At 45.8% G+C, this 18,273-nt stretch overlaps 1 protein-coding gene across 5 annotated transcripts in view; it reads left to right on the top strand.

Moving 5' to 3' along the window:
* The window catches only part of PPP1R13B (protein phosphatase 1 regulatory subunit 13B), a 74,746-nt gene that overhangs the window by 17,487 nt on the left and 38,986 nt on the right, over positions 1-18,273 (top strand). Inside the window, exons 1-4 of one of the 5 annotated variants that reach the window (XM_069951023.1) lie at positions 3,802-4,068; positions 11,410-11,557; positions 16,373-16,492; positions 18,168-18,229. In XM_069951023.1, coding sequence (XP_069807124.1) covers positions 3,946-4,068; positions 11,410-11,557; positions 16,373-16,492; positions 18,168-18,229 — 453 coding nt within the window. In that variant the 5' untranslated portion in view covers positions 3,802-3,945. Of the gene's footprint in view, positions 1-3,801; positions 4,069-11,409; positions 11,558-16,372; positions 16,493-18,167; positions 18,230-18,273 lie in introns of those variants that run through there. The other 4 variants (XM_069951022.1, XM_069951026.1, XM_069951025.1 and 1 more) reach the window with 4 other exon arrangements.

Genomic DNA, 18,273 nt, shown 5'->3' with positions numbered 1-18,273 from the left:
ACTAGTCATACAGAAGACCACCTCTTCCAACAGATACAGGGGGATTTTCTGTTCCACTATATCATTCAGTGCTAATTTGGGTGGTTGTTTTGAGAGGTTTCAATATAATTTATAACCTTAATAATTTATATTCCTCAGATAAAAGAATTTCATTTATGCAGTATATAGTTCAGACTAGCAGGACCCGGGAAGACAATCAGTAATATGTGCGGCCAACAGCTGATTGCTAGAAAGGGCTATTCGACTGTGAACGAGTGCTCATCTGCCAGTGAATGAGTATTTGCTTGTTTATCAGCTGATCACCGGCCTATTGCACAAGGAGATGTCTGCATGTTCATCCTGTGTAACAGGGACCTATTCTTCTTACGGCTGGGGGTTCGCCTGATTGTATTTAGTCCAGGAAATCAGTAAACTTACAGTAAACTTGGCAGCTGCAATTCCCATTCCAAACTGCAGATACTGTAAGGTAGTTGTTAGGCCAAGGAGACACATGGTACCTTTCATATATCCAGTTGTGTTTCCAGAATGTAGAAAAATGCTTCTATACTTTAGTCCGAAGTTTCATAGAGGCTTCCCAAGCCCTGACTGCCTCTTTACTCCCCCTCCCTTCCTTTTCCCTGCTTAGAGATCAGCTTCTAGCTGTATAGGCCCTATTACACAAAACGATTATCAACTGTAGTTGGCCGATATCGGCCGTTGCGGATGATAGTCGGCTTGTGTAATAGAGCCCAAAAACACTAGTAAGTATGCAAGTAAGGGCAATGGCACACCAATATAGAAAGGATAAATATCTTTATTTAACAAATCACAGAGTATAAAGAAAAAACACTTGGAAAAAGTTAAAAACACTTAAAAAGCATGACAGGAGACCATGATTGTAGTCATGTACTCAGAGCCAATAGTGGAGAGTAATCTACTCCAGAAACAAATCTCCAACCCCCTCCAACACCAATATGTAAATCCCTGTTAGCCACAGGGTAGTCGATCTCAAAAAAGCACATAAACAGAAAAAGCGCACACATGTGAAAGGAAAGAAAATAAATAACGATAATGAGAAATGTGTGACAAGCACAACAGAACAAAACGAGGACTACCATGCGACACCTAGATGTAATGAAGTGCAAGAGATCAAAACAAAATGTGTGGACAAAGCAGGGGGGGGGGGGGGGAAGAGGCAAGTAACCAGTAGCTATGGCTCAATGATGTCCCACGCGTTCCGTCCTGCTCCCAGGACTTCCTCAGGGATGTCCTGATTGGTCTGAGGAAGTCCTGGGAGCAGGACGGAACGCGTGGGACATCATTGAGCCATAGCTACTGGTTACTTGCCTCTTCCCCCCCCCCCCCCTGCTTTGTCCACACATTTTGTTTTGATCTCTTGCACTTCATTACATCTAGGTGTCGCATGGTAGTCCTCGTTTTGTTCTGTTGTGCTTGTCACACATTTCTCATTATCGTTATTTATTTTCTTTCCTTTCACATGTGTGCGCTTTTTCTGTTTATGTGCTTTTTTGAGATCGACTACCCTGTGGCTAACAGGGATTTACATATTGGTGTTGGAGGGGGTTGGAGATTTGTTTCTGGAGTAGATTACTCTCCACTATTGGCTCTGAGTACATGACTACAATCATGGTCTCCTGTCATGCTTTTTAAGTGTTTTTAACTTTTTCCAAGTGTTTTTTCTTTATACTCTGTGATTTGTTAAATAAAGATATTTATCCTTTCTATATTGGTGTGCCATTGCCCTTACTTGCATACTTACTAGTGTTTTTGGGCTCAGTATTCTGTTTGGTATGCGGGCTCTGTGCACCCACTTCTCTTTTTGATATTTACATATATTCTGAATATTTAGAGCAGTGCATCTCCAGCCTTTGTTTCTCACGGCTTGTGTAATAGAAGATGACCGATGAACGATGTCCGCTGATCGTTGTCTGTAGTCTTTCAACACGTTGAAAGAAAAACGACTAAGGGTACTAGTACACCAAGCGATTACACGGAACGATGATCGTTACTTATGTTTGTTCTTGCGGTCGTTTTGTCGGCGCTATTGCGTACGTTTCAGCTATGACTTATTACACTGAACGATTTGCGAATTCTATGAAACGACCAACGATTTCTCATTGGTCGTTTAATGGTTGTCTGCTATTACACAAAATGATTATCGTTTAAATCTGAACGATCTAACGATTTTTCGAGCGATAATCGTCCCATGTAATACGGCCCTAAGATAGCAGCGATCTGCTGCCGTCGCTCTGTGAAAGAGAAGCGGTGGCAGCAGACTGCTGCTATCTTCTATCTTCCCCGGCTCTTATCCGCTTGTTGCTGATGCGTGTAATAGCACCAGCAGCGAGCGGGGAATAAGGAGCGCTCGTTTGCCCCTCTGCGTCGCCCCGTGTAATAGGGGCTTATGTCAATCAAGCAGCGACAGAGATGGGGGTGGTTGTGTGTTGCTAAGGCTGTAGGGGCTTGGGTATGCCACTTTGACATTTTTTAAAGGAAAATAAGTGTTTTTTTTTCTCATTTCTGGAAGCACATCTGGCTATCTAATAGTTTCAACAGTTTGGCATGTGTATTCCAGATGACAGATTAACTTTAAAGGAGAAGTCCAGGAAAATTTTTTATTGCTTATAAAGTGCTTTTTTTCCCTGCACTTACTACCGCATCAAGGCTTCACTTCCTGGATAAAATGGTGATGTCACTTCCTGGATAAAATGGTGATGTCACGACCTGACTCCCAGAGCTGTGCAGGCTGTGGCTGCTGGAGAGGATGATGGCAGGGGGACACTGAGGGACACTGAGCATCCCTCTGCAATCATCCTCTCCAGCAGCCACAGCCCGCACAGCTCTGGGAGTCGGGTTGTGACATCACCATTTTATCCAGGAAGTGAAGCCTTGATGCAGTCGTAGGTGCAGGAAAAAAAAGCACTTTATAAGCATTTCCCGTAATAAGTGTATATTGGTGATTTTTATAACTTTTGAGGGGCAATACAATACTTTAATAAAAAATTTCGCCGGACTTCTCCTTTAAAGGAAAACTATCTAAAGCAAATATGCTAATTTTGTTATTTTGGTGCACTGTTTGGTGAATTCCGCCGCGGAATTCTGCTAGTTTTGCTCAGTGGAAACGGGGCCTTAGTGTTCCTCAGACCCTCAGTGCACCCACTGTCAGCTTATACATTGTTTGCTACTGGCTGCTTTGAATAGGTAGTGTGTTGTACTTTCTTTAACCTCTGGAGGCGCTGTAGGGAAATTGGACACTTACTGCCAAGTTTGCTCGCTGATTACAACTGATCACAGGGGTCCTAGCAGGAGGGGGTGCATTTTGTCTTTAGCATAATGACAAGAGAGCCTTCTGATTTCTGTCATGGAAAACCTTAAAGAGTTTATCCAGGCTCTCACAATGTATAGCCTATCCTCAGGATCAGCTGACTGTTTGCACCTCTTGAAAGCGAAAAGAAATAAGAGCTGTGTATAAAACACTATTTTAGAGTTCCTAGTGATACTTTGTGACATTATTGATTGTAGTTGTGTGTGTGTGTGTGTATATAGTTATTATCCCTGTCTGACCTGGTGTTAGCACTTGCCCTTTAAGATGTGGGTGCTTCATTTACTATCATAGTTTCCTTGTCCATGATGAGGAAGTCACGCTTCCAGGTCATGCAGTTTTGGCAGACTCTTTGCCCTCTTGTTCTGGCACCAGGGGGGCACATGGCACAGCAGAGCTCGCAGCGCTTGTTGCCTAATTAGGTGAAGACTCATCCCCCGTATCATCGAGCTGTCATATCCCAGGCCTGCTCAGTGTCCTCATTGCTCCTTATCAGGCTTCATAGCCACGCCGTCCTCTAGATACCAGAAGCAGTCTAAGCGCTCGCCTGCACTGATCTCGTCACCCAGATCTGGGGCTCATCAGCTTCCCCTCAATGATACCCTATACCTGCGGACTTCCACATGAGGAATCTCTTCACCATGATCCTGCAGAGCCTGATAAATAAGCCAAAGGACAAGTCGCAGCCACAGGAAAAGACCAGAGCAAAATCTTCCATTAAGAAGAACAAGGTGATCCTGAAAAAGGTAGCAGAGCCACAAGACAGATGTAGCAGAGCTGAGGCTGTTGTCTCCTCATCAGTCTATGTTCTATCTGTCTCATCTGTCTTTGCTCTATATATCGTATCTGTATCAGGAAAAGCCGGGTAACTAACAGTTGCCATATCAGCCCCTCCATCTACTTTTTTTAGGATCCTGAAGGGAAGGAACACTAGGGATGTGTGCAGAGGTATTTCAGCCTTTCAGGCCCCCTGGAAAGCTAGGTGACCCCCAGAAGTGGTTATAACTCAGAAAACTCTATGTAAATTCTTGGGTAGTGATGTAATTGACCAAATTGGTCTGACAAGTGAAGTTTTTTTTTATGTCGGCGCCATTCGCTGTTTACTTATGTTTACTTGTGTGTATTTTCGTCTTTCCTTCCATATGTCAGGGTAGCATATGGAAACTTCTCAGATATAAGCAATGCATCTATGAATATTCCTCTGTGTGAATGAGAACCAGTGATATTTCTTGATTGATTTATTTATTTTTTAATTAGCCTTGCACAATATACACAATTATGCTTGTGTTTTCTTTGGTTGGAGCATGTGTGTAGGTGTCTAACAGTATATATAATACATATATCTCTCTCACGCTCATTTTCTCTCTCTCTCTCTCTCTCTCTCTCTATATATCTATATATCTATATATATATATATATATATATATATATTATTCTGCATATGAATTCTGCAGCAGATTACAGTACTATACCTCTTGTCCACAGGTGACGCACATCCCCCTTTGCGATTTGTTGTGGCTTTTCCTCATTGTTAGTTTCCCTGCACTCTATATTTGTAGCGGAATATTCTTCTGCCGCCTGTGTACATTTATCCTTGTTATATGCCGAATTATGAGACACATAGAAAGGAAGATGACGTAAGTGTAGAGATCCTGTATATCCTGACATTTTTATTAAAGGGTTTTAAAGGGTAAATCCATGTAAATAAAGACAGCCTTGTTCTGTCGGGTGACACACGAGAAGTTGTTCTCTCCGCTGCTGACCTAGTTTTTTTAGTCTAAAATTGTGTTTGCACAGTCAGACAGACATGGAAAGAACTTGAAGTGGATGTTACTGCGGACATAGCATTGTACATTACTCGGTATCTTTACAACTTTACTGCATCTTGTAAATAGACCCTTATAATACTTTAACTGTTACTTTTTATAGATCCTTTTGCCTTCTTTACCTTAACACTTACCAATTCAGAGGTCCGCAATGTAGGAATAAAAACTATATTATTTCTGCTGCGTTCCTGAGAATCAGACCCACTGTCTATGGATCATGTGTCTGTTAGATTATATATTAGTCTCCTTCACATGCCATGTTTTGTTTTACCATGTAGTTTTACCATGCTTTACATGTTTTGGTGATTGTTTAATTTAAAAAAAAAAAAAACAGTTATTTGAAGCTGTCACCTGCCAATCACATGTTAAACTGCTGACACTTGCATTCATTTCAATCATATTGTAAGATACAGAAGATGCCACAACTCAGACTTCCCGGATCCGCTGATTAAGTGGGACGCGTATAAGGCGACCATCCGGGGAGCATATGTCACAGGGGTTACCACGCAAAAGAATGTACATAGACGACAGGAGGCTTCTTTAATGGCCCTTATTGACTCACTGGAGGTGGAGGTGGCACGCACCGGGGAGGAGGAAAAGAGGAAAAAATGGTCTAGGGCCCAGAGGGACTTGCTAATCTTACAAAAGGAGCGCACAAGGAAAAAACTCTTTGCCACTGAGGCGGCTCTCTTCGAGTTTGGGGACAAAAATGGCAAGCTGCTGGCTTATCTGGCGAGGGCAGAGCGCCCCACGGTTTCCATCCCCGGGGTCGTTGATGACCAAGGGGTTCTGGTGACTGAAGCTGCCCAGATTAACTCGATCTTTCGGGCCTTCTACCAAGACCTCTACTCCCCCCACTGCGCCTCTGATCCCTTGGCTTCTACGACCTTCTTGGACCAGTCTCCCTTACAGTCCCTGTCCCCTTCACAGTCCGAAGCTCTTGACTCCCCTCTTACGGTGGAGGAGATAGTGGAGGCCATTAAATCCATGCCTCTGGGGAAAACGCCGGGTATGGACGGGTTAGTCATAGACTGGTACAAAAATAATGCTGAGGCTATAGCCCCCCGCCTCCTTACTATGTACGGGGAATCCCTAGAAGTGGGCCGCCTCCCGCAATCACTTCGTGAGGCCCTGATCGTGCTGCTCCTGAAGCCGGGCAAGGACCCACTATCCCCCTCCTCATACAGACCTATCTCTCTCCTTACAATTGATGTGAAAATCTTGGCTAAGATACTTGCGACACGGCTTAACGGGGTCATACACTCGGTGATACACCCTGACCAGACCGGGTTCATGCCGGGTAGAGCCACGGATATCAACATCTCTCGCTTATTTATGAACATCTCTGCTAGTGAGTCGGACGCTGTTCCAGGGTACGTACTCAGTCTTGACATTCATAAGGCCTTTGACTCTGTAGAGTGGCCGTATCTGTGGTCTCTGCTCGGCGGGATGCGGTTTGGCCCGCGGTTCCGAGCCTGGGTTCGGTTGTTATATGCGGAGCCCACTGCCAAAATACGTACCAACCTTGATATCTCCCCCTCTTTCTCTCTCGGGCGGGGAACGAGGCAGGGCTGCCCTCTGTCGCCCTTACTTTTTGCTATTGCTATCGAGCCGTTGGCGGCGGCGGTCCGTGCCTCGCCCTTGATCAGGGGCCTCCAGAGGGGGTCCATCGTTGAGAAAGTGTCGCTATATGCAGACGATACTCTGGTGTATCTGGCAGATGTGGGTCCCTCCCTGGTGGCTCTAATGTCGCTTATCCACGACTTCGGTGCCATTTCCGGTCTGACGGTGAACTGGCCTAAGTCGGTCCTTATGCCCCTGTCACCTTCTCTCCCCCTACCTACTACCCTCCCGGATAGATTGTTGGTGACTCGTCAATTCCGTTACTTGGGCGTGGAGGTCACGGCCTCCATCAACAGCTATATGTCCCTGAACCTAGTGCCTCTCCTGTCAACTACCAACCTCCGTTTGCAGAAATGGGGGCCTCTTCCGCTCTCCCTACTAGGTAGGATTAACATCTTTAAAATGATCTTTCTTCCTAAATTCCTCTATTTGTTTCACGCTTCCCCTGTCTTTCCCCCTAAACAGTTCTTTACGGATTTGGCCAAGATTCTGAGATCCTTCTACTGGCAGGGCGGGTCACCTAGGATTGGCTACTCTCACCTCCTTGCGCCCAAGCATCAGGGGGGCCTTGCAGCTCCTGATATGTATCACTATTTTCTAGCCTCACAATTGGTATATGCTAACTGGTGGTTAGACCTGGACCTTAGCAATGCAGCGGTGGCGTTGGCCGGGGCGTTGGTGGGCTCCTACGAGGGTCTGACGAATACCCTTTATAGATACACTCCATCTTCTTCTTGGGCCCCTCCTCTGGCTACGGTGCAGAGGGTGTGGAGAGTTGTGCATAGGCAGATGTCCTCACCCCCCTTCTCCCCCCGTACTCCCCTGTGGCTTAACCCTCATCTCCCAGAACTCATGGACCTGCAGGGTGCTTCTCTTTGGGGTAAACATGGTGTCCGTTATCTATCACATATATTTGCATCCGACAATGTGTTCCACTCCTTCTCGGCCATGTGTGAACTCTATGGGATACCACGCACAGCGTTCTTTCATTACCTGCAGCTGCGTCACGCTGTTCATTCTCAGTTTGGCAGCCTTGCGGTTCCCCTGGAGTTCACACTGGCTGAGAGGCTCTTAGGCTCCCCTGACCTTGATAAGCCCCTGACACATAGTTATCTACTATTGAGCCCAGACGACTCATCCCCTTTCCAAAAGGCATACGAGAAATGGGTGATAGATGTCCCCTCACTGGGGGAACAGCAGTGGAAGGAGGTGGTGCACACGTATTATCCTACGGTGGTAAGTGCTAGAGACCGATTGATTCAGTTTCGCTTCCTGATGCGAACATATTATACCCCGGAGAGGCTCAGGAGGATGGGGGTATCCCCATCGGATACCTGCTTTAAATGTATGTCGGATGTCGGCACTTTCATGCACGCTGTATGGTCATGCCCTAAAATACAGATCTTCTGGCGTTCAGTCTTGCAATTTCTGTCCGATCACTTTGACTTTCCCTTTGTCTGTACCCCCTCTGTCTGTCTCCTAGGACTAATTAATGGAATCACACGCAACAAATATTATAGGGTATTCATTAGATTCCTTTTATTTTGTGCCAAAAAAATTATAGCCATAGAGTGGAAGTGTATGGATACCCCTTCCCTGGCTCACTGGAAGCAGCTAGTTAACAAATATGTCCCGTTATATGAAGCCCTATATGAACATCGCAAATGCCCCCAGAAATTTAAGAAAATATGGATTCACTGGCTCATGCTAGATGAGACGGCTGACGTTTGATCCTTTCTGTTGGTTCTCTGGCTGGGGGAAGGGGGAATGCGGCGCTGTCCAGGTATGAGTGTGCTTGAGTGTATGTGGAGTCTTTTTTGTTCCGTCCTTTCCTAATTGATCAGGATTACTGTTGCCTGATAGCTTAGGTATTCGGGATACGCTTTTGCTGTTGCCCTTGATTGCTGTATTGCTGTCGCTGAGGTCGGCAGTAGCATGTTGAGCTCCCTGCTGTTATGTCATTATATAACATGCGATGGGCGGATTGTACCCGGTTTTGTTTTGTATGTCTTTTAAAAATGTTTAAATAAATTCTTTTAAAAAAAAAGATACAGAAGATGCTTGTCTGCGTATTTATTTTGTACTTTTATGGCCCGTTAAAGTGTCAGAGAGGTGTGACTTAAGAACTTAGTGGGAACTGAGGAGGAAGGAATGTGTCTTACCTTCCTCCTTAGCGATGGTTCCGCCCTGTTAGTCGGGGTAAACTCCGCTCCAGAGCACCGTTAGGAGCATGGCCACATCATCCAGCCCACCTTCTGTAACAATAGTCAATGGAGGAGGGCGGGCCAGATGACACGGTTGTGCTCCCGAGAAGAGTTTACCCCAACTAACAGCATAGGACCAGCACCAGGGAGGACGTTAAGACTCATATCTTCCTCCTCAGCGTCCTGGGCATTATATGGAGCTATCAGCAGGTTAGATTCATCTCTGTCACCCCCTTTTTGTGCTATGACTTCTGTACACAGGTGTAAAGGGTAAATTTTGCAGTTTTCCTACCTTATTTTATATCATACGTAATGGTGCTTATTCAAGTAAAAAGGGATCTTTTATCATCTGCGTTGTGCTACCTGGGTGGGGCAGCAGTGTCACTTAGCCCCACCCACATATCTACCGTTGGTCCGCCCCTCCATGATGTCATCGCCGCATAGGCCCCAAAGGCTATTGGAATATGCTGGCCTAAAGGTTTAGGCCCCATCCCTTCTAGGTCGGCCTATACCAATGACCGTTGAGGGTATGGGGCCTATGTGCAGGGCTGTGGAGTCGGTAAGTCGCAGCTCCGACTCCAACTCCGACTCCTGAATTTTATCAGGACCGACTACGACTCCTGCTCCTTCATAAATGGCCAGTCATATACCAGGGGAGTTATTTATCACACTGGCTCAGCAGCTTCTCCCTAATGTATTACATGATCCTGGGGCGACTTCTGAAACATACAAAGGAAGCTTCTCCTGTGTGTGCAGTGGATGCAGCCAGTCTCCAGCCTCCATGTCCTGAACTACTCACAACTAGACTAGATGGAGCAGGTGGTCTTTTCCTGCTGACAGTCTTCTATGTTTCTAACTAAATATTCACCATACTTAAAGAAACACTGTTAACAATGCCAGATACCTGTAATATAGAGGTCAGCCATAGTGATATACAGGGGGTCATACATAGTGATATAGATGTCACACATAGTAATATAGAAGGTCACTGTGGGGGCACGCAATAGCACGTGTACACACACACACACACACACACAGCCTGCTGCAGCTATAGCGCACACACACACAGCCTGCTGCAGCCATAGCGCGCACGCACACGCACACACACACACACCCTGCTGCAGGCATAGCACACACACAGCTTGCTGCAGCCATAGCACACACCACACACATATATACACACACACACACACACACACACACACACACACACACACACAGCCTGCTGCGTCCATAGCACACATACACACAGCCTGCTGCAGCCATAGTGTGAACACACACACACCCAGCTTGATGCAGCCATAGCACACATACACACAGCCTGCTGCAGCCATAGCACACACACAGCCTGCTGTAGTCATAGCACACATACACACATCCTACTGCAGCCATAGCGCACACATCCTGCTGCAGCCATAGCATACACACACAGCCTACTACAGCCATAGCACGTGCGCACACACATACAGCTGCAGCCATAGAACACTGAAGAAAATTACACAATCTTCTCACAGAGAGAAAACACCACGCTGAGGACAGAGGTTACTGCTACACTACTTTGTCTTCTCCTCCTCGTCCTCTATATTACACTGCTGCTCATATACAGTCATCAGGCATCCAGGAAGAGAACAGCACAGATCTTCCCCCACACAATGGACTCTTCCAGCTCAGAAACAAACTACCAAATAGTGACTGACAACTTTTCCATGACCACCCTTATGTAATAGGGCCAGTGTTCTATTAGAATGTTGCTCACAATATATATTCATGAGCAAAACTTGTAAAATCAAAATTCAATTCTACATTTTTTAAAGATTTTTTTTAAAGCTGGAGTCGGTACATTTTTTTTCCAACTTCGACTCAGACTCCAGCCAAAGCTAGCTACGACTCCACAGGAGGGGCTACGGTAGTGATGTGGGCAGGGCTAAATTGCGCTGCAGCCATGAAGCCCCACCCAGGTAGCACAGTCTGCAGATGATAAAAGATTCCTTTTTACTGGAAAAAGCACCAAGACGAATAATGTAAAATAAGGTAGGAAAACTGCTAAATTTACCCTTTGCACCCGTGTAGAGAATAACGCAAAAATGCAATAATGCAAAAAGGGGATGAGAGTGTCACTTTAACGTAGCTATTTTTTGGCACTTTTAAAGTGCTATTGTGAGGTTTATGAGAAAAATGCCAGAAAAAAAAATAAACTGTTACTCATAGCAAGGAAAAAAATATCAAAAACCTAATTTTTTTTTTTTTTTTAAATGACAGCTGTATGCTGAAGATCCTTCTTCTATAAATGTACTTGGGATACAACATAATGTATTGAACAGAGCCATAAGTTGCTCCTTACTCAGTCATTTTGGTAGCAGCCTTGTTGCCCTCCTATAGACCGTCCTGACAGCAGATCAGTGTAACCAACACTTTGTGTCTCTTTCTCTTTCAGACTATATTAACAGTGTTTCTTAGCAACAATGAACAAATATTAACCGAAGTCCCGATAACTCCTGAGACAACGTGCCGAGATGTGGTGGAGTTCTGTAAGGAGCCTGGAGAAGGAGCCTGCCACCTGGCTGAGGTGTGGCGAGGCAACGGTGGGTCATCTATCATTTTTCCCATTGTAAAGCTGAATCATAGAAAACCCAAAGGTGTCGCCCCACTTTAGAAGGGGCAGACATATTGTTGGGTTGTAGCATACTACATTGGCATGAAGTGCAGGTAATCTTTTTTTAAAAGAAATAATTTCTGTTTCTCTGATCATTTGTTACACTGTATCAGGGAAGCTAAATGTATTGGCCAGGTGGAAGAGCAAACGAAGAAGCTATTTTAAGATCTTACGCACAAAAGCAATGTTCACATGCTGATGATGGGTGGTAATAAAACATATGGTAGGTACGCTAGCTGTCTAACATGGTGAACACAAGATATGGCATCTTTTATTATATTTTTTTACCCAGCACACCAGTGTTTATCTGTTATGAGACGTGTATGTCTTAAGGGCGTATTCAAGCTCGGCAGATTTGTTGCAAACATTTCTATGAATTAAAATCGGTTGGATTCATTTGAATAGGCTTGTTTCTGCCCCATACACAATAATTTCTTCAAGTCTCATTCAGATTAAAGTTCTGCTGCAAATTCTTCTGCACATGAATATATGCTAATGGTTTTAAAATCCTGCAGCCAGCCACTGGGAAGAAGCTTGTATCTCCCTGCTGGTTCGTAGTGTCGGAACAGGGTTTGAAAAGAGCTAGTATAAAGCTAGCAGAAAGACACTGAACAAGAAGGGAGTTTATGCACCAGACACTGAACCAGCAGAAAGATGTGTTTTCCGGCAGCCTCACACTGAAGCAGCAGGAAGGCATACCATGCTGCAGCCGGACACTGAACCAGCAGGAAGGCATAGTATGCTGCAGCCAGACATAGAACCAGCAGGAAAACGTGTGATGCTGCAGCCAGACACTGAGCCAGCAGAGAGGAGTTTCATACTGTAGCCAAATACTGAACCAGCAAGGAGACATGAGTCTAGAACCTTAACTAGCAGAGACATAATGACATCCAGATACTAACACTGTGGGGGTATGTGAAATCCTGCAGCCAGACACAGAGCCTGCATGGACATGAGATCCTGCAACCAGGCACTGAACAAGCAGAGAAACCACGCACCAGACTATTTCAGGAAAAATCTACTTTTTCCTTATCCACAGGGTAGGGGAAAATTAGAAGATTGTGTGGGTTCCAACCTCTATACCCTGGGCTGATCTTCGTATCGGGCCCTGGCTTCTATGTAATGAATAGAGCTGAGGGTACAGCATTTGACGCGCCGCTCTATTCATTCCTTTTTAAATTCTATATTTTATTAAAATTTTTCCAATTTTACAAAGAACAGAGAAAAACATGGAAATGAGATAACGTCACACACAATGGGCGCTGGGGCGTCCGCAAAGATACATTTGTACATATGGGAGTTCCGCAGCACCATAACGGGCCGCTTGCGACCAACAACTGCTCCCGGTGGGAGAGAATGCATGTCATCAGAATTCCATCAGCATGTCACCAACAGGGGTAGGGAGTGAGCTAACGCTCGACCCAAAGAGCCAAAGGGAAGTTAGTGTGAAAGGGGCAGGAAGAAGGAATGAACTCAAGAGGGTCAGCAGAGGGGGGGTGAGATAGAGAAGGACACAAGGGGGGTAGACAACTCCTCACTGAGCCAGCAGGGCTCTGTATTCATCGGCTTTGGTGAACTGTTCCCAATAAAACCACGTTCGGTAGAACCAGGACACACAACCGTTCAGTTGTGCTGTGAGATCCTCCATATGTTTAGTATCCTCCACTTTCCGGATCCACATAGCAATGGAAGGGGGGTTAGGTTGGCGCCATAGGGCGGGGATACAAGCCCTGGCGGCGTTGATCAGGTAGCGGAGGACTGAGAGATGGTAACTTCTGCGTGGAATATCAGAAACATGTAAAAGGAAGAGGGCAGGCGTGAAGGGAAGAGGGTAGTCCGTAAAGGAGGAGGCTATACGCCATACCTCCTTCCAGAAAGGTACCAATTTGGGGCAGGACCAAAAGGTGTGCAATAGGGAGCAGTCTCCACCACAGTCCCTCCAGCACAGCGGGGACACCTCTGGGAAGATCCGATGAAGATGAGTAGGAACCCTGTACCCCCGGGAAAGGAGTTTGTAACCCGCCTCTTGGAGGCGAGAAGAAATTGAGGAGGAATGTGTATATGTAAGCACCCGATCCAGTTGCGAGGCGGAGAAGGAGATGTTTAGGTCCGCTTTCCAGGCTGTGAGAAAGGGAGGTGGCGGCCGGTCCGGGGGGGAACCCAACATGGCATATATCAGGGAAAGGGAATGACTGAGTGGGCCAGAGCCCTGGCAGAGGGATTCAATCTGAGTGGGCGTCCGGGCGAAGCATGAGGGCATTGGCAAAGTGAGGAGGAAATGGTGGAGCTGCAACGACCTCCAGAACCCCAGAGGTGCAGGGTCCTTTATGTTATTAAGGTCTATGAGGGATAGCCAGGCGGATGCCCTAAGGAAGGAAGTTACCCGAAAGGTACCTGCCCGAGCCCAAGCTCGAAAGGTTGAATCTTCCATTCCAGGTGTGAAAGCCGGGTTACCGAGGATCGGGAACAGCAGGGAGGGATGAGGAGCCATAAAGCCCGAGGAGAGGTGCTTGTGGCAAACCCGGAGTGTTGGGGTAATAGTAGGATGGGGCCCCACTAGACGGGCCGAGTCTGGCAGCCAAGGAGCTGCTAGCAAGGGTAACGGCGCCTGCGCCATTTCCAAGGTTACCCACAGTTTGGTGGAGGCGTGGCGGTGCCAGTCCAGGACCCTAGACAGGTGGGAGGCGACATAATATTGGTACAGGTTGGGTAAGCCAAGGCCCCCACAGGATTTGGGGCGATACAAAATCTCCTTCGCCAGCCGGGGCTGTTTATGGGCCCAAATAAACTTGATGCGCATGGAAGTGAGTTGCTTGAAGTAGGACAAGGGGACCGCCACTGGGAGGGCCTGAAAAAGGTACAGAAGGCGGGGCAGGATGTTCATTTTAAAGATTGAACACCTGCCAAACCAAGAGAAGGTACCCTTGTGCCACCGAAGCAAGTCCTTCTCCACCACCTTAAGCATGGGAGGGAAGTTAGCGCAGTATAGGTCTGCAGCGGATGGTGTGAGCTGGACCCCCAAGTATTTGAGAGACTTACGACACCAACGGAACGGGAAAGCGTGCTCAAGGGAGGTCGCCACCGAGGAAGGAAGAGAGATGTTGAGCGCCTCGGATTTCTGGAGATGAATTTTATAGTTAGAGCGCTCTATTAATTCCTATGAAGGTGCCTGAGAGAGCTGAGTACAGTGCTCTTCTGGTGTACTCGGCCCTTTCCGTTGCTCCGTAGGTATGAATAGAGCCGCGGGTCACATGCTGTACCCTTGACCCTATTTATAATACAGAAGTCGTGGCCCGATATGTAAATTGCCGGTGGGGGTGGGGGGGTCCAACTTCTGTACCCCCCTGCTGGATATGGGAAAAGTTGATTTTTCCTGGGCTGGAATACCCCTTTTAACGATCAAGATTCTTAATGCAAAATAACATTAGACCATTAGAAATCCCAGTATTGAGTGACGTTAGCTGGAGTCATCTTGTTGAGTACATTGGAGTTCGTCATAGACTTGGCTGCCGTTGTCTGTCCCATTAATCACTGCTGAATAATTTTTCTGTTCCAAATAACAATTTGGATGCATAAAGTCTAATAATTCCTGCTCTGCTGCATATACAATAAGGGACGTATTATCTGACATGATTGAATGGGCCAGCGTCGTGCGGCCCGCCCCCCCCCCCCCCTTCTCTGGAGGCGTTTAATGCTTTTTAAAGTTTGCCAGTGCTGCGGGCTTCGGCTTCCAGATGTTTGCTGCTGAAATGCATTAGCGCGGCCATCGCTTCTGAGCACACGAGCTGCTTCCTGACAGAACCTTTATAACATCATGAGCGCACCCGGGTTGACTCATGTATTTTTCGGACTTTTCTACCCCCTCTTTCTCGTCCTGATGACTCATTCTGGTAATGGTTTTTGAACCTAATAATGTTGGAGGCTCTGTTGCTCATCTCGCTTAGACAGCTGTTAATATTAGCGATAAGCGGACACGGCCAAGGACGTTTACACTGGATGCCATTTTTCTATTATTAATGCAGAATACCTATGGGAGGAGATGTCCCTGTGTTCAGGCTTCCTTCTTCTTTGTACTTCATCACTCTGTATCAGCAATGTAAAAAAAAAAAAAACCTTTGATCCTCCCACCCTATGTTATCTCATGTGTTTTGTGTACAGTAAGTTGGGGAAACATAAAATATTCTTCATGTTCCAGATCATTGCTTTACAATACAGACAAAAATAAAACTTGATGAAACTAAATTCTGGGAAAGAGAGAGAACACAGGATGGTCACAAACACAGCTACTTTCTTGCAAAAACAGTGCCATCCTTGTCCCCAGGTTATTTTTGGTATTACAGTTTAGCTGTAGATGTGCTGGGTAATGAACTCGCCGTACAAACGTTGATGGCCAATCCTGAGCATAGGCCATCAGTTAAATCATCCTGGAAAATGCTTAAAAGGGGGTATCACATGATTATAATTTATTAACTATCCACAGGATTGGCGGAGTCTAAACAGAGGGACCTTCACTAATCGTGAAAATGGGGGCCTTGCGTCCAAATGGGCATGTGCACTGTAGGATAGCCATTTGTCTCTGGCTGCGGTGCTGACGTTCTGTCCATAGTGACGTGATCGGCTGCCGTGGTCCCCTGATGTGTCATGGCTGTTTATTATATTAAACTGGTATTTGTGATGTGCTGTCAAAACTGCATTTATATAGTTCTGCAAGTTATTTAAAACAATTATTCTTGTTAATTTCTAGAACGAGCTTTACCCTTTGATCACCTGATGTTTGAGCACTTGCAGAAATGGGGTCCTCGAAAGGAAGAGGTGAAGTTCTTTCTACGTCATGAGGATTTTCCTGCGGATAGCAATGAACAAGGTAAGTGTCAATAATAATATATTGATTGCTGTTTTTTTTAATGTAGAATGTACATGGAGTATGAGGAGTTTATCCAAGATCCAATACCCTATCCATGAGAGGCTGAAGTCTGATCGCTGGGGCCACGATATGCTGACACTGGCGACTACTCCAGGCACTTGTGATAGGTTGGATAAAGATTGCGGAGTACAGCATTTGCATATTTTTCAGAAGTCCTAAAGTGAGGGAATGGCTCAGGTCCCAAGTATGCATGCTGCTGCCTCATTCGTAGGGATAAGAGGCCTCTGTTCTGGTGATCATTAAGGGTCTGATCACTGGCACCCCAGCTGATCAGCTACTTATTACTTATCCTGTGGTACATTTAAAGGGGTACTCTGGCAATGAAAAACTTTTCATATATTGCTGCTTTCCTGCTGTGTCTCCGGGTCCCCACCTGAATGATCTGGCTGCCACTTCTGAGGCAGTGACAGCCCGCTCAGCCAATCCCTGCCCGTTTTGCTGTCCCATCTCAGTCAGTGATTGGCTGAGCAATTTGTCTCTGCCTATGAACTGGCAGTGGGATCTTTCAGCGGGGGTTTCCGTAGGACACCAGGGGAGCATGGTGAGGGAAGAATAGCAGCAGTAGGTCTAAAGTTTTTCATTGCCTTTACAACACGTGTAGGAGCTGCCATAAATGACAGTTCTGCACCTGAGATACAAGAAGCAGGAAGGGGTTATCCCAAATTGACAACTTATCCACAGGATAGACCATAAGTGTCCGTTCACTGGAACAGTGGTACCCCTTTTTGACTGGAGTGGTGGTCAAGTAAGGACTGCTAGGAGACTAAAGCACTGACCTGGACAAGAGGGGTGCTGTTTCTAGAAGAAAGAAGTCACTTTTTTCTAATCTATAAACCCAAACTTGGACTTGCTGCCACTTTGACATCTTGTCGCTCTTTCTTCTCGATTGGTGCCCTGCTTGTTATTTTATAAACGATTGGTGCATTTACGTCCCTGCTTCCTGGAAAGCTGGCGTGTCTCCAGTCAGTAAGAGTAGTAGCTGTGCGTGCGTCATAATGCCCCTGAACAGGAATGCAGGCTTTTGTTGTAGTCTCTCGTCTGGCAGGCTGCCAGCACACTTATTATCATGACACTTTAACACTTGATGTATAGCAGAGCCCGCTCCAGGTCACTGTACACCGGTGCCACCCTCATGGCTTGTAACACACCAGGGTAGGAAGATCATCTGTTTATACTGGCAGCTTTCTATATTTGTCTATTTAAGCACTTCCTTTTGTAAACTCCAGATAGTCAGGTGGAATGGAAATAAACCACTGTATTAAAGGACGACTCTACTGACACTGGGAAATTTACAGCAGAACTTCTAATGCCAAAGCTTGCTGCCATGATACACATGCAAAAATGTGTCTGTCTGTATTACACTAATGTAAACCCAACCCAAAAGTGAATAGCATAATGCAGCCCAAAAAGATTTAAAAAAAACAAAAAAAAAACCCTTTTGGCTGTCAGGGCATGATGGGAGTTTGCAGCAGCTGTAAATAACACTGGTATAAAGAATATGTATGGAGAATAGACACAACATGGAGAAAGCCTTAGGTGGGAAATAGTAGACAAGAACTTGTATTTCCAGTTTTACTTTTCATAACTAAAACTTTTTTTTTTCTTTCTTTCTTAGCTGCTCGTCAGGCTCCTAATCAGAGGAACGGGCTCACCGGAGAGAAGCGGATCGAGAATGGGGTATGGAAGCTTATCTAATATAATACTGGATGTGACTTCTGCCT

This window comes from Dendropsophus ebraccatus, chromosome 13 (genome assembly GCF_027789765.1).
Source record: "Dendropsophus ebraccatus isolate aDenEbr1 chromosome 13, aDenEbr1.pat, whole genome shotgun sequence".
Taxonomy (NCBI): Eukaryota; Metazoa; Chordata; class Amphibia; order Anura; family Hylidae; genus Dendropsophus; species Dendropsophus ebraccatus.
This window is presented reverse-complemented; position numbering and strand designations above follow the sequence as displayed.